The sequence below is a fragment of the Pygocentrus nattereri genome, chromosome 10 (genome assembly GCF_015220715.1).
Source record: "Pygocentrus nattereri isolate fPygNat1 chromosome 10, fPygNat1.pri, whole genome shotgun sequence".
NCBI classification, from domain to species: domain Eukaryota; kingdom Metazoa; phylum Chordata; class Actinopteri; order Characiformes; family Serrasalmidae; genus Pygocentrus; species Pygocentrus nattereri.
The window spans coordinates 17,014,410-17,031,593 of record NC_051220.1 but is presented as its reverse complement, the minus strand read 5'-3'; the positions used below and the strand labels follow the sequence as shown (position 1 = coordinate 17,031,593).

General features: G+C 39.6%; 1 protein-coding gene across 2 annotated transcripts in view; it reads left to right on the top strand.

Annotated features, from left to right (window-relative positions):
• The first annotated feature begins 471 nt into the window (after window positions 1-471).
• Window positions 472-17,184, top strand: part of LOC108430666 (formin-1-like) — a 107,152-nt gene continuing 90,439 nt past the window's right edge. The window contains exons 1-2 of one of the 2 annotated variants that reach the window (XM_017703292.2): window positions 472-550; window positions 2,365-4,129. In XM_017703292.2, the coding sequence (XP_017558781.1) occupies window positions 2,482-4,129 (1,648 nt within the window). In that variant the 5' untranslated portion in view covers window positions 472-550; window positions 2,365-2,481. Of the gene's footprint in view, window positions 551-609; window positions 735-2,364; window positions 4,130-17,184 lie in introns of those variants that run through there. The other variant, XM_037542176.1, reaches the window with a different exon arrangement.

Genomic DNA, 17,184 nt, shown 5'->3' with positions numbered 1-17,184 from the left:
TCCAGCAAAGCATCATTTCCATGCAGGAAAATCTTCAAGTTGTTGATTTTCATACACCACAAGGAGTTATGATGCTACAAACAATGCAATGATTTAGGCTGCAAATAAGGGTGTCCAAGAGCTAAATGGCTGTTACGTTTTCCATGCTAAACTTGGAAGACACGGCGATGCTACGGCTGTACTAAGCGAACACGGCCTGAATTCTCTGTGGACTGCCCGGCTTCCCAAGCACATAAATAATTATTCTACAGCCTTGGCTGGTTGCCTTTAAGTTTTCAGTGGTAGCTCGGATGGGAGAGGATCTCCTCCCCCTCTTTTTTCTGCTCTAGCCTGCACCTGAAAATCCGCAGCTGCCTGCAGCGACTCCTGCTCTTGAGCCCGTAGCCCAACCGGTCGACCAATCAGAGCGACGGAAGGGCATGACACCTCGCTCTCATTGGCTCCGGCGCCTGTCAGTCACTCGCTGAGCCACGCCGCCCTTCAGAACAGGGCGCTGAGCGCTTCGACTCTCGGTTCAGAGAGAAAACAACCCGGGCGGCGAGAGAAACGGGTAAGTGTGCTCAATTCTGCACTTTACACACCTGCCTATCGCATGTGGCGCTCGTGTTATGCAACATTTCATCCACAGCGCTGAACGGGAGTGTGGGATGGATGGATGCTGCGCTGTTTATGGAGGCACCGTGGGAGACGGCACAACTTAGTGCTGCACTGTGCTCGCGCAGCGGTTATATACGGTAATAATAACCATCTGATCGCTGATTTGCTGAAGGGCAGTTCTTCTGGGGGAAAGCATGACCCTTCATCATAGTATGATCGTTATAGTATACTATATTATCTTATCAGAATATAGTCAACTCATAATGATGTGGGCTGCAGTAATAGCACTAATACAGATCTGCTTACACTTGTGTTCAAAAGTTTAGTCATCTGAATAACTGTTGTTAAATAATAACTCAGACAATAGGATATTCTGGGGAAACACTATATATATATATATATATATATATATATATATATATATATATATATATATATATATATTCAGCAGCACACAATAGTAATAATAATAATAATAATAATAATAATAGTAATAATAATAATAATAATGGCCGTGTAGTGAAATGTTATAAACTTGACACCAAAACATAAACCAATGGTATAAAAAAAGTAAATGTAACCCAACAATAAATTTTAACTGTCTGCACAGGTTTTCTTTGTGTGATGGCGCAGAAGAACCACTTTTGGTTCTCAGAAGAACCATCCATTCAAAGGTTCAGTGACACTTTATTTCAAGTGGTCCTTATTAGATGAGGCAAACACTCAATGGCCTCTCAGTAACATGTCCAAAAAGAATCCTTTTGAAGTTTTAAATAAACACTACATAATGTCCCAATGTAAAGGCTCTAAGAAGAACATTTAAATTAGTATAGAACCTTTACATTATGTGAATTTAAACTTTCCAATTTTCAGTTGTCTTTAGGGAAGGACCTTTGTGGCTTCTATATTTTTAGGAGTGTATTGATACTCTTTCCTTGACATAAAGTAAAGCTATCTGATTAGGAAGCCTTGGTCACTGCTTTGGGAATATGAGGCTTTCTGGATATGAATTTTATTAATACTTCATTCTCAATGCTATACAGCTTTCTCAGGTTTTATGGAATCACTTGCAGCTCCATTTATCATCTCTTAGATTTTACAGCTTCTTACAAATTGCTTGAAACCCACAGAGCATTAGTGTAATATTATTCATCTGCAAAAATATATTTTATGTTATTCAGAACAGTGATTTTAAACTTTCCAACTGTGATTCCAAACTTTTAAAGGGTAGTGTGTGTGGAATTTGCTCAAACATTCTGGATACTACTTTGGGGGAGCTGACAACATTGACAGATCCTGTGATAATTCACTTTATTTAGGTTTCTGCCAAAATATGTCATTTTCCTGTCAGTATAATGTCTTGCCGTTTCTGACTGTGTGCCAGGAAATGCCCATTCATAACTCGTTGGCTACAAGAAGCTTATTATTGCATTGTATTCATCACTGTTTTGCATTTTTACACAGCAGTAATTCTAATTTGTATTCAGTTCTTTATCTCTTCACTCATCATGAGAATTCACAGCAAATCTGTGCTACAGCCAGGCAGTCAGTTCAAATTCATATGTTAAAGTTAATGAGAATGGTGAGCAGAAACTGGATTTGATCAAAATATTTCTTTGCAGACTTACAAATGTAACCTTGATTGATCAGATTTTCAGCTGCACTGTAATTGACATTTTGTAAACCATTCTTTCATTCACTTGCCCTTGTACTAAAACAGATTTATGATCATTTTGTTCTCCCTAATGGCCTCTTTCTCTTTAACAGAACTTCGATCGTCCAGGTGATGAACACCCTTCACTCTGTCGGTTCTTCCCAAGCAGTCTACCGGCAAAGGCAAGAGCTCTGGGATGATCCATTTAACGTAAGTGTGTGATAAATTAAATGGCTCCCGTAATGGAGGGCACACACACGGTGCTCTGTCTGCACAAACCCATCCAGGAGTTCAGCCACATCAGCCTGTACTTCCCCACTGGGAGGGTCCGAGGCTTTACGTATGGCAGCCGCGCCCCTCGTGACTGCCAGCCCCTGTACACTAATCAGCATGACCAGGGGGATGAAGATCCCGCAAGGGCCAAACAAAGAGGCCAGTCTTACAAGCCAGCGGGCGATACCTCCCAATCTTGCGATTCAATAAAAGGAGTTTTAGCTGAGCTTCAGTGGCTGTCTGCAGAACACTGGCAGTTGCTGGTGGATCTCCTGTCTCTGTGCGGTGACTGTGCAGCCAGGGTCAAAATGGGCAACCAGGATGGGAAGTTCCCAGGTCAACCTGAAGCTTATGCAGGACATCTATTGCATGATCTTAGCAGCAGCAACCTTCAACATGCTCTTTTGTTGTCCCCAGAGCATAAAAGAGCAGCCTCCCGAGTTAGGAAGTTGAAAAAGTTGGCTGGTAAGAAGACAGACAGTGCTGAAGAGTTTTTGCAGAGTAAAATGAGTAAGAAAGTACAGAGCATCACAGCTTCAGAGCTTCCACAAACTCATCTGGATGCAGTCTCAGTGGTTATTCAGACAGCTGGACAGACGCCCTTGTTTAATGCAGGTTCAGGCTCCTATGCCAGTGTTGGCAGCGAGCCTCTTCTCCCAATGGAAGGACCCTTCCAAACTGCTCAGGAAGGCTGGGACTTCATGGAGGACTCACGTCCATTCGACTCAGAAATTGACCTCTGTACCGAGCTTACAGAATTTGAGGACCAGTTTTCTCTGAGTTATGGAGCTTCAACCTGTACTTTCATGGACAATGTGCAGGGCCAAATACAAATGGCCGGTGGAAATAACATACGACCTAGCAGGAACAGCAGCTATACAGGGAATGAGAATTTTGAAGAGAAGCCTGAAGGTAAGACTGCAGCTCGGCTCTATGATCATATCAACAGAAGGGACATGACTGAGAGCCAAAAGATGGACAGTGCTGTACAGCGCAATTCCTGCCTAGAGACCAAAGAAGCTTCCTCTGGTGCTGTAGAATTCATGCCATATACCAGCAAGGACAGCTCTGTTATGGGGCACAACATTTGTCAACATTTGGACCATGAAGAGATGAGGGCCTTCACTGAAAACTATACTCAGATAAAGGAGACAGAGTCAAACATGGGGGACAGATATTCTGAGGCAATGAGGATTCCGCTCTCAAGCCTTGCTCAAGCTCAGTCTGGAGTCTCCAACCTTAGGCCCTGGACCAAAAGTCCCACATCTCCTTCCCTTTCTGGCATTTTCAATGTGTCCTTCCCACCAACCAACAGTCTCCAGAGTATGTCCCCTGTCCTTTCACCACTGTCCTCCAGGCTGTCCAGTCCTCAGCTGAACCATCGGATTGTATTACTACCTGAACAGAATGGGGGTAAGGAAAAAGACAGAGCTGAAGCAACTGGGTCATGGTCAGAATCTGTGAATCAGCCCAAAGTTACAACAGAGGTCATAGACAAAAATGGGAACCGTAGAACTATTACAAGGCTGGACCTGAACCTTAGCCGACAAGGAACCGGGAACTCTACATGGAGCACTAATGGCACATCTGGTTCTACAACTACAGGTGAGTGTAAGGTAAGGTTTAATTATGTTGGCTCCCAAAAGAAACATTTTAAAGAAAATACGGATTATTCAATTTCATTATTTGTGGAGTTATCTGCTACTTCCTTGTGCAAAGCGGTGGGAATGTGTTTTCTATGGTTTATATCACAAGGGTCTGGTGCTCTCATTACAATACAAACATATATTTAGGGCTGAATGATTTGGGAATATTTTTGAATTTCTGACCAATACTGTGTTTGCGATGCAAATGCAATTATTCTCTATAAATTCATTTCCAGGACTTTTTGTTGACCAAAATATACAATTTGTCTGACAAGAATCTTGAGTGTTCAGTGCCATCAGACCACCAGTCAGTTGTGATGGTTGTGATGTCACACATGAGGTGGGTTTTTTTGTTGCATCTGATTGGTCTAAATCATCTACAGGCAATTCACAAGCCCTGTTTTATTAGGTAAAATTTCCCCATTAAAACCTAGGACAAGATTGTTGATAATGTATTCTCTAATAAAAGTTGCAGCTCTTGCGATTTAACCTGCGATTGTGATATGAAAACAATTCATCTTTAAGCCTTACATATATTTTTACTGTAAATGGAAAATAAAGCCTTTCTATTTGTATCACTAATTTTGGTTAGCAAGGTTTATATAGTCACTGTTTAGTATTGTAACTAGAATCTTATTGAACCCAGTACCAACTAAATCCATGCAAATATTACTTTCAGTGAACAAAAATAATTTACTTGTGTACTTGCTGTTGTTCACAAGGCACACCACCTACTAACATCTAACATCAGCTTAAATGTTTATGCTAGAGTACCTATTTAAGACTGTAAACTTAAATAATGAATATGTCATGTTGCAGGTTGTGAAGGATCCATTTGGAAATAATTAGCATGAGTTGCTTTATGAATAAGAGGGAGATAAATAGACACACAGCTGTCTGTGTAGTGTTGAGATAGTGGTGAGATGCTGGTAAGAATCTGGGTGAGTCATGGGTCTACGGTTGTGTCAGTATCTACAAAAGGTGTCCAATAAGAGTCCATGTGCGATTAGCCTCTTCTTTCCTGTGTGAAAATTGCATATCAAATGGATCAGTGGCAATGCTTCAGAATGACCTGGAACAAAGTCTTTTACTTTAGCTTACACTATAAGTACTTTCCTTTTTCTGTAAAGTTTCTCTTATGGAGATATGAGAAATTGTTCTGTCAGGAACGATTTAGACTTCTTTGTGGTCATGTTTAAAGCATAAACCCTGACACCGGACTTTAGGCCTCATTACCCCTTGATCCTGATGACTTGATCCTGATGATTCTGTATAGAATACTTTGTGTGTGAATTTGTCCATGTGGGTGAGTGAGAGAGTCTGGGTTGTAGGCCTGACCCCCTTGGATCAAAGTCACTTGATCAGCCTCGGGTTAAAATGCTTGTCCCGCTCCCATGAACGTAACGTCAATTAAAGCATTGCCAATTTGCTCTGCACCTTTGGAGCTACATCCTGTTGAGGGAGAAGCTGCCTTGATTCTACAGATCCAGACTGGCTACTCTGGGGCATTACTTAGAAAAGGGGATTAAGGCTTTGTGCTGCTCGAACAGAAAAAAAAGAACGTCCGAACTGCAGTGCCACAGCTCGTAAGCATCTCATGGTCATGGTGACAGCATCAATAAGAAAAAAAGAAAAATACAAAATTTATGGTGTGCCCTTTTGGTAAAGCCATTTGCAAACATCACCAGCTTCAGCTCTGTGGATCTGTGATTTGCTGATCAATTATCAGACAATGTACTACTCTGCTTCCTTTGCTTGGGGCAGAATGGATGCAGCCACCCCCCCTCCATGTTGCACTGTGTAGTTTCCAACTCACCGGCTGATTTGATCATAGATTATTATGCACCACAGTGTCAGTTCTGGCTATTTTGACTCCTAATTCGAGATGCTGTGTTTTCTAACGGAGAATGTTGTGGAAAGGTCAGCCCTTTGTTTTTGCTAAAGTCATCAGGTCATAATCACATTAGACTCAGAGAGTAATGAATGTGGTGTCAACAAAGCTTCCTTTAGATGCTTTGTTAAAGAAAAACTAGCACATAGCATCTATCAGTACAGCATGTAAGTATAAATGATGATTATGAGATTATGCAGAAGCACAACATGAAGTGCATCCTGGATGATGCATGCAAATGCTTTTTGCACAGTTATTGATTTGTACAAAATCACTGAATGGGTTCGTACTACGGGTTTCAGTACTGTGCAAAAGTCAGAGACCAAATTTCACTTACCTAAATTCCTGTCAAAACAGCCAGTACAAGTTGTTAATTTTTTAAAGGGATATTGCTGATATACGATAATGTATTTAAATAAGGAAGATGAAAGTTAGAGGAAAATAAGAGAAAAAAGTGGAGTTTCCAAAACCAAACTTCAAAGATTACTACAAAATACCGAGAAAATGGGAGTCCTAACAGCCATGCAAGACCTGGTAGACCACCAAAACTGTCCCTAATAGATAAACATGGAAATAAAGGTTTCATCTTTGAGACAGAAGAGAAAAACAAGCTCCACTCTTACTTCAGATGTGAATAAATAAACAGGGGTTTCTACTCATTCTTCTTCTGTGAGAAGAAGAAGCTATGAGTCTGAAAGGATGTGCATCTATCAAGAAACCATTACTGAGAAAAGGAAAATAGACAAAAAAGAATAAAATGTGCAAGTCAGACATTGGTGTAGGAACCAGGTGGGCTGGGTGACACATGTAACAAAACAGGTGCATGTATACTGCCCAAAAATGATCCCACAAGGGAGAAAAAAATATTTGAAAGCATGACACCAAGGGTACCACGTTTTACCAGCAAATCAGACAACCTTCCCATTTCCTGCTAAGTTGAGTGTTGGGTTGAGGGGGTCAGGTGGTGCTGGGCCTTCTCTTAGTCATTGACAAAGCTTGTGTTGAAGTGCTTGTTCAAAAATAAAGAACTTTTGTCTGAAAAAAATATCATGGTTTGTTTGAATCCTCCAACCACCTGTTTTACCGACCTCAGCTTTCACATCATTGGAGCATCTGGTAGCTACTAAGATTAACTTTCAGCAGCTTTGAACTTGAGGTCAGTGACAAGAGCTCAACGAATAGCAACGATGGCTAATTATAGTTATAAAAATAATTTTTGTGCTAGGAGGGTTTAGGTTAGCTATGCTCATGGTGAAACGTCAGGTAATCTTACTCGGCTGTGTCCCAAACTGCAAACTTTTTTTAGTTGCTTTAAACTCTGTTTGGATGAGATTGAGGTTAGGTGGGGTACTGCCAGTTTACCTCAGGACATCTGTAATGTTTAAAACATCATTTAGCTGTTATGTGATTTACCCTAACCATTTACCTTTCTGTCTTAAGTGCATGCAATGTGTCATTAGCTTGGAAATTCACAGCAAACAGTCAACTTCACCACATAAAATCAAACTTATTTTACATGTTCTATGTTGTTCACATGAAACAGCACAATAATGTTACATATTGACCAGATTTTAGCCAGAGAACAATGAAGCTGACTGAGATTCTGGCAGAGGTGTCAAATTCAGGTCCAGAAAGTAAAAGTCCTTCCCAGGATTTTGTTCCAACAGGCTGGCTTCTCTAGTTAGATCACACCACCAGCAGAGCTGTCCAGCCTGTTGGAACAAAATCCTGGGAAGGATTTTTACTTTCTGAACCTGGATTTGACACCTCTGGATTCTGGTACTAATAACATTTCAGCTGGAATGGGAAAATGTGAACAAACTGAGTTCAGCTTTGTCAGAGAACACTAGTGCTTCTTCGAGTGTCTCCATATTGTTCAATGCCAGTTTTTCAGATCAATAAGCAGAAATAATACAATATGCTTAATATCTCATACGCCTCTTGAATCCCATTCAGAATTGTTTTCAAGCAGCTATTCAGCTCTGTAACAGATTTATAGTAGTAAATGTTCCGCCCCCCCAATGTCAAACTCACACCTATACTCTTGTTCTCAGAACAATGGACTATACTTAACATCACTGAATGTGTTTGGGATTACTCAGATCAGGAGAAACAGAAAACAACCAACTTCTAAGACTGAACTTTGGCGGTGTGGAAAAATATCCCTGTGGCTTTCTTTGAAAAACTGAAAGCAAGTCACCTAAATAGAATAGAAGCCATAATAAAGATGTTGATACTAGAATATGAATAACTTGCAGTTAATGGGTGTTTTGACTGGAAAATATATAAAAGAAGGGTGGTCTCTGACTTTTGCACACTATTCTATCTTTCTATGAAGTTTCATTTAACCAAAAGTAATTTAGAATGAAAGTGCGGTGTATTTTGATATCAGTTGTTTCTCAATTGTAGCTCAGTGAAACAAGCCGAAACATTTTGTTGAGCGTGCATATTCTCAACTGTGAATTGATATCATATTTTTGCTTGCAGATATTTTATTATGATTTAAATTTGATTTAAAATGAAAAGTGATTGTTGTTGTATAAAGTCTTGACTAGTTTAAAGAAACGTTATTTACATTTCAGCCACATTTTGTCATTGTTTACATCAGAACAAATAGAAAATCATCCAAAGTGCTGAATCCCATATGCAGAATGTAAATCTAATGTAAATGTAATTTCCCATGCCAAGTTTAGATGGAATTGTTTATGACATGCTATGACTATGTAATTAATCTTGTAATTGTGTAATTACATTTAAATAATATAGCAAAAAGACAGTAATAACGTTTGACTTCTCAATGTCTCAAGGGTTAACCTGTGAGGATTCGTGTTAGGCTGATGTGAAAGATACTTTGTCTGACAGACACAGGCATTCTGGGATTGTATAAGAGAGGGAAGGGGGTGGCGGGGAGGGGAGGGGTATAATCCGATTCTCAGTAATGATCTCTTCCTCTGCCAGTCACGCAGACCTGTACTCATAGTCATTCCTGCTATCCTTCACATTACCTTAAATTACCCCAGACACATACTAACAAAGAATTTCAGCAGATACAGGGCAGATGTCACTTGACACTGATTTATTTTAGTTTTAATGGATCTCCATATTCATCTAACTGGCATGTACTATGTTTACTATGTTTAAAGTGTTAAATTCATTGACAGTAAGAGGTTTACCCTCTTTTTTCTCCCTGTTTTGCAGGTCCTTCAGATATTTGTAATATGCATTTTTTTCTTCAATAATATTGATGGAAATATATATGACATACAAAGCCAGAAGCAAACTGGATTTGTGTCTTTATAGATGAGCAAAAAACTACAGACATAAATGTGGTTTTGTTGTGTTTAAATGCTCTGATATAAGAAACCCGCAGTTGGGCTCTCCGCTGTATTTTGGCACAGCCATCTTTGTGGAGAGACGTGAAACATGCATTCACTGAAAAGGGCTCCCACCCTCATTGCTCACTAGTAGCTTAACTAAGTGTCATAGCATTTCAGAGAAAGATCCAACTTAGTTCATCTGACAACAGAGTTCCAGGGAAAAATATTTCATTTGATTACAATAATTCAAAATATCAGAGGTCATTTCCATTCTACTGGCCACTGGAAAAAAGAGCATCCTTGGCTTAGACTAGAATTGAGTTTTAATGTGTGTGTGTGTGTGTGTGTGTGTGTGTGTGTGTGTGTGTGTGTGTGTGTGTGTGTGTGTGTCTGTGTGTGAGTTAACCTGCTCTTGGCATGTCTACAATATGAGACAGATGAAGTGAGCAATAGCATCTTAAGTATGGCATCTTAATTTCATGTAGTATCCCACTGTTCTTGAAACAGAAAAATGGACAAGGACATGTTTGTGAGTCCTCTGGAACCTTCTTTCAATAATTTATTACTTTGAAAAGTTACCAGGACAAACCAAAAGAAAAAATAGCACTGCTAAAATCGGTTAGGATGCCACCTGCCCTTCAGTCTGCCCTGCCAACAGTTCTCAAATTTACATACAATTATATCACTGTTGGCTCTACTGCTTTATGAGGCTCGTGCATGCACTGGATCAGTGAGCATGAATAAAATGATTACAAGCACTGCTTTGAGTGCACTTGATCAATCAGATTCAGTGCATGGAAACAAGTGGCAAAGCACTTATATCATATAAATATAATTTACAGGAAGCATGCACTAACTCATGCAGATGTTTCGATAGTGAGCCAACAGACTATGCAAAAACATACTGAGGCTGGAAAACTTGTTTACCACAGAGTGCAACAGTGGAAATGATCATAATGCCATTCATTTTCTTCATAAAGAAAACCTGCTTAACCCAGAGTTACTAATATAACAGAACATTGACAACAGAATGATGTAGAGGTCAGAGTGTATATTAAAGGAAAGCAATAAGTGGGGTCATAAGCCAATGAGTGAGCTTAGGGTGGAGCAGGGAGTGCACTGCTCCGCCTACTGTCCTGAGTTTAAATATAGCATTAAAATTGCGACAACTGAATAGTTTAATGTGAGGTTAATGTTAATATGAGGTGGAGCTTACTGCACTATGTTTTGTATGCTTTAGATGGCAAATACTACTAGTATAAAGCAAAAGCACAACACAGTATGTCTTTAAACGAAAGTTAATAGTCGCATCATTTGTCATTTTGTGACGGTTGGGAGCGAGGAGGCGGACACATGTGCTGAGGTAAGCGACGTTTATTAAGGGCAAATCCAGGGTCATAGTCTAGACAGTCCACGTTCAAACATCCAACACGGAGAGCAGGAGGGACAGACATGACGAAATGAACACTGAATCACACACCAAACACCACGAGAATACAATACATCCAACAATTCAGACAGTTCAGACAATACAAACAAAGACCAGTAACCAGACAGGGGGAAACACTGGGCTTAAATACATAAGGGTAAACGAGAGACAGGTGGAAACACAGGTGGAGACAATCAGGGGTAAGCAAAACAAGGGGCCGAACTAGGAAACCAAAACAAACACACATGGATGAAAAAGTAAACAAAAAGCACATGGACAGGACTGGGAGGGGCCAGTCGTGACACATTTAGTACAAATATTGCTTTGTGCGCAATTTTTATTACTGGTATTACTGATATTGAGCAAACTTTTGACATGTTTTCAAGTTGTTACGCTCAAATTTACACACACATGAGTTTGATTGTACAGATACTCCAAAGAAAATAACAAAATTGTTGGTGAAACTTGCGTATGTTCATTTCATTATCAGATTTGATTTTATGCAATGTTGATTAATAATATTGTATCTACTAAAGTCTTGTGTCTAATATAATGTCTACTAAAGTATCATGTTTAGTAGCTTTTCAGGATGGTGAGGACAGTGACAATGGATGGTATGACAGGGTAGGCTAAATTGGCCTGCGATCAGTCTAAAGCATAAGGTCTATGTAAGAATAGACTTTAGCCATTTGGCACAAACACAGACACTGCTCTTCTAACCCAGTGCTGAGGTAATCCCACCTCTATCTTACTCAGGGATAGCATCGACAATGCCCTAATGATATAAACTAATCATTCTAGTGGTCATATGAATCTAATCACTCTAGAGAGAGTCAGTTGACAAGTTTCTGTTTTTTTCAGGCCTGGCAGTCAATAGGAAGTGAAGAGAACACTACGCTTTATATTCTATTCAGCTGACTTGAACAAACCCAGTGAAGGCCGAGTTCTTTTCCCAGAATGAAACTGATTCTGATCTATGAGGCTAAAGAGGATGCTTCCTCACTCCCAGCAGGGTATGATGCATCGAGAATAGTTCTCGCTGATTACCCCTAATTATGCCCAACGTGTAATTTTTTCTGAATAAGAAACTCATTTGGGGAAATTCCTTCTCTACAAGGCAGTGGAGCTGAAGCATTGCCATAAATTCGGGCCTGTTTCAATGACTATTTTAACTTGCCCTTGCTCACTTTGACTCACCCGACAGATGGTAGAAGTAGTGGAAATAACAGTAAGCAGTAAGCAGTTATTCAAACAATGCACTTGCCCTCATCAGGTTAGCCTCTAATCGGCTAGGCTTGCAAACTTTTCAATACAAAACTTTTTTTTGTTGTTTAAACATAAAATACATAACATTTGTGAGTAATTGTTTTAAACTGGTTGTAAACTTGGTGTAGAGCGGTGACATAGTGGCTTTCGTTTTGTTGTTGTTAGCCATGTAGCCTATAGCATACTAGCTGTCCTGCTAGCATAGTACAGTGATGAAGCTGTGTCATAATTCATATGTTAGAGATGGAGTAGTTTGTAACTTAAAGCCCAGCAAATTGAATGTCATGGTTTTTAAATGTTAAGCATTTTATAGTAGTTTACTGACTAAGGCTTGCTTTCAACTGCAAGCAGTTTTCTCCAAGGAGGGACTGGTTAACCTGATATAGGCATTCATGTGGTTTAAGAGAGAGGTAAACAGAACACTGAACACTTTGTGAAACAGGTGTTGGAGTTTATTAGCTCACCTGTGTCAGGGTTGGCCTATCATACGGGTGTTGTAACCTTGCACTAAGCAGAAATAAAATGGGTTCCATGTTCTTTGAAATGTGCCATTAGCATTTATTATATGTGTAGAGTCAATCTTATTGCTTTCTGAGGTTTGACTGTTTGCTTCTGTCCTCTGCACTAATGAAAACTGTGTAAACTCAAAACTGGCAAAAGCTTTTATATTAAATGTGACATAATCATGACAGACAAGATGCTACAAAGTGCTGCTTGCTAAATGATGTCCTTGCTATGTCCTCATCCTCCTTAAATAGGTTTTTCACCCTTGCCTTCTTGGTGCCACTTTGATTTTTTGCAGTTCTTACCACTGCTGTCCATCCTCACATGATTAGTGCGTGAAAACTGCTACACTGGCCGTGCAAAAAATGATGAAACTCTGTAGAGAACTCACTGTTGTGTTAGCCAGTACCAGATTCACACCATTGTGCTAAATCTGATAGGCTAATCTCTCAAGGCTGATTCTTTTCAAATTTCCATTCCACGTTAAATAGTGCCGCAATTACACACTAGCACAGACAAAGGCGCCTGAATGCAAGTGCTACATCATTTAAAGTTAACTGGAAAATGAGAATAAGAAACTAAGCTTAGCTTCATCTAATCCACTGTACAACAATCAGAAAACCGAGGCTGTAGCACTTGAGGTGGGAGACGCTGATTCAATCCATATTTACTACAGATTTATAGCTACAGTAACTGGACCAAAATGCTACTGGCCCACTGGGAATTTTCCCAACTCTCCTGATTTCCAACCCCACAATTGATTGCCCTTAATATGGCATTGGTGATTCCACTGAGGGGAAACAGTGAGGACAGGTGGACGAGGGCATGCTAAAACTGGTACTGAATTGGGTGCTAGTTTTCACTGTATAATTGAATCCATTTGTCCACCATTAACAATCACAAGTTATCATAAAATCAGTAGACTATGAAATGATACAAAAAAAGTTTTACAACAAAAAATCTCAGACTGCCACATCTTACACAAATGTCCTGTTCTTCCCTAATCCTGCACTCTGGGAAGTCAAGGGTAAATGATTGCGTTTGTTTCCCAGTGGCTGGCTGTTTTTTTTGCCTTGCCTGTGCTGGACAGTAGATGAGCGGAGTGGCAATGACTCCTCTGTGAGCTTCGTGCTATGCAGCATTACAGCTTTGCCCTTCAGGGCATCACAGCACTCAGACACATCCTTCTCAGTGGGATCTGTTCATGTTCATGAGGACACAACCAGTCCAGAAGAGCAGGAAGCAGCTAGGAGCAGAACAAAGGAGGAGGACATTGTGAGACTTTCCAGGATATGGTTCATGCAAATGAGTAAAGATGCAAAAGTTGGTGCTTTGTACGCAGCCACATATCTAGTGGAGAAGCCGAGCCTGTAATAGTGTGTAGCATTTATCAGTCATCTGAAAATAGGAGCGATAATTTACACTCTTAAAAATAAAGCTTCCTACATGGTTCTTGGCTTGGACGTGTGGCTGTAGGGCAAGCTTTTAATTGTTGGATAACTACATTATGTGGAGGCTCTTTAAAGGCTGAAAAGGCTCTTCACACTTGCACATCTCTTTTACAGAAAAGGTTACTTAAAGAATAATTTATTAAGGTTGTTTAGGGATCCAGAAGCAGGGCTTTTATAGCATCACTTCAGAGAGCCCTTTATTTATATAAGAGCAGCTTTGGATTCCAAATGAATTAAGGGAGTCACAAAAACTACTCTCAGCATAAGTTTTAGTTCTTTAGTGCCACTAAATAAATACATTACTAATTTAATTAACAGATTTCTCTCATTCATTCATGATTAAACCATGCCATTGACTTCAGATTCAAAATATACAGACATACTGAGGCACTAGGACCTGGCAGAGTCTCCTGCTGCTCTAATCCAGCCCTGCCTTGACTGTGCTACCCACTCTGCAAAGTGAGAGTAGAGACTGTAACATCTGTTGACAGGATTTCGGCTAAAATCTTATTAAGATAAACATTAGGTCTTATTCGAAATACACCATATACAAAGTATAACAGTATGTAGTTAGTGTTAAGATGCTTAACTACAGTATGCAGTTGGGCTCTTTAATATGAGCTAAAGAAAATGGGATAGGCTGTTTAAAACTGATGTTTTAGCTAGCTGACAAGCTGAATATTTTAGGAAACTGGAAACAGTGAGATTGTGAACAAGCAAAAGAGCTTGAAATACATTTACTGACAGCTCTATTTTTATATCTCTACAGTAGCAACATTGGCGTCAGTAGTGTCCATAGAACACTGTTCAGGTGATATCGGTGAATACGAGTGAAAGGGTCACGGATCCTAGTGCAGTTTTATGTCTCAAATTTCTCAAGCTGTACATGGGACGTTTAAGATAAGCAGCATGTAACGGCCATTCTGGTGAGAAGAAAAAAAAGACAATTTAGTTGATCTCTTTCTCTGTCTATTGACTTTTCTCTGTGTTCTCGTACATCTCAGTTTAAAGGGCCAAAATCCCACATTTGTCTTATATTCTGTTTTCCACATTTGTGTTTTTCCCTCTTGTTGTCCACTTATAAGATTTGTGGAGTTTTTATGTACCTAAAGCAATTACCATTTCATTTTTACCCAATTATTACATGTTTGTTAGCTTGCTAGCTTTAGAGGGCTCATATCCTTTATTTTTCATATCATATTAGATTTTTTCACTGGAGGTCCATTTATACCATCTGTATGGGTTTTAACTACCAAAAGCAGTCATAATTAATTTAACATGATAATTTTACACACACACACACACACACAAACACACACGCGCACACAAACACACACGCGCACACACACACACACACACACACACACACACACACACATAAACACACATTTTCTAAGCCGCTTCTCCCTCAGGGTCACGGGGGCTTGCTGAAGCCTATCCCAGCTGTCATCGGGCTAAGGCAGGACACACCCTGGACAGATCGCCAGTACGGCACAGAGTTCTGTGTTCAACTCCTTTTTTCTGGGTATCTACAGTGACTTTTGTTTCTAGCAGTATCTGAGCTCAGGACTGTCTTTTTCTCTAAGCTATTGGTAACTAGCAAAGATACTTTCTCTAGATAGACAAAGCACTTCTTGTAAGTTGCTCTGGATAAGAGCGTCTGCTAAATGCTGTAAATGTAAATGTAAATGTAAATGTTCACAGAGCTACTGAGTGTTCCTGTGTACATTCTGTTTTGTTTTTCTTGTGTATTAACGTTTTGCCTGTTGATTTCGACTCTGCCTTCTGCTCACTCCCTGTAATTTGGTTATGTTGCTGTGCTTTTGGTTTTGGACTGTTTTGGACTTACCCTTGCCTGTTTTGTGATGAAATCCACTCTAACTAGTCAGGCCTCTCTGTGTGTGTTTGGTTTATTCTGTCATGTTACACTAACTATGTTTACATATTACTTTAATTTCCTTCATTTAAAAAAAAAAAAAAGCAAGAGAGATTTGGTTTTCCGTGACATCTGCTCTTTAGTGAAAATGTCATGTTATTAAACACAGGCAACAGAAGAGAGAAAGAAGCTGAAATCTATAATCTGTGTATTTGAGTGATATTTGTAGGATCTGCAGCATGTCTAAGAGAGAGGAAGACTGCTTGACTTCAGTACCATTACTTGATCTTTGCCTGTTGTAAGTGGATTGATAATCACATCGGATCCCTGATTAATACAAATTACGTCGAGATAGGTCTACTGTGTGCCAACTTATTTATACCATATATCAATTAACTTTGTTTTTGATTGATTTTACACCTGCTGCTACTAAAAAATGTATCACAAACACTTCTTTGCTAATTTTTTTACAATTTCCCCTAAGGAACATACCCAAAGACCCCTGTAGTAAAGGCTAAGCTCCCCATCCATGAGTAACTACTCACATAACTTTCATTTAACATCGTTGTTCTTGTCTAGATTTGAATATGACAGCAACCAGCGTGGCCTATCCTCTGCTTATTTCAGGATACGAATATTTAGATATTTCTTGCTGTGTGATTCTCAATATCAGTGGGCTTATGTGAGCATGCTGTGTCCTCTCTTTCAAAGACTCATTTAACTGGAATTATGGGCTTTCAGATGAGAACAGCACAAAGGGATTATGCTCCAGACTCTATAACAGCATTAGGACAATAAAAGAGGAGGATAAACTAGAGAGGGAGAGTGTGGAGGCTATGTGTACTGTAGATGTTTGTTTCTAGGGCTAAGCTAGATTAATGTGATGTAAACTATATAGACATTCAATATAAACGCCCTGTATTCTACATTTGCCGTGTATTTTTGTTTTACCCACTGAGGTCAACTTTTGTCTGGTTTTATGTACCAAAAATAATTTTTATATTTTACCATTTTCCAATCTGTCCTTATGGCTTAGAATTACATGTTGTTTTTGTTACTGTACTTTAAGGAAGTTATACTATCAGCTGTGTTCTAATTGGTTGTCTTCAACAAGCAGTCTGGGCTGAAACATTCTTAATGTGAATTGTAATGTGAATGGGTGGGCTACATGTTCAAAATCATGTGGACACATGACCTGACCATCACACAGCTTGGCGGATGCATTCCAACACCATGGGCATTAACATGGAGTTGGCCCAACTTTGTGACTATAACAACCT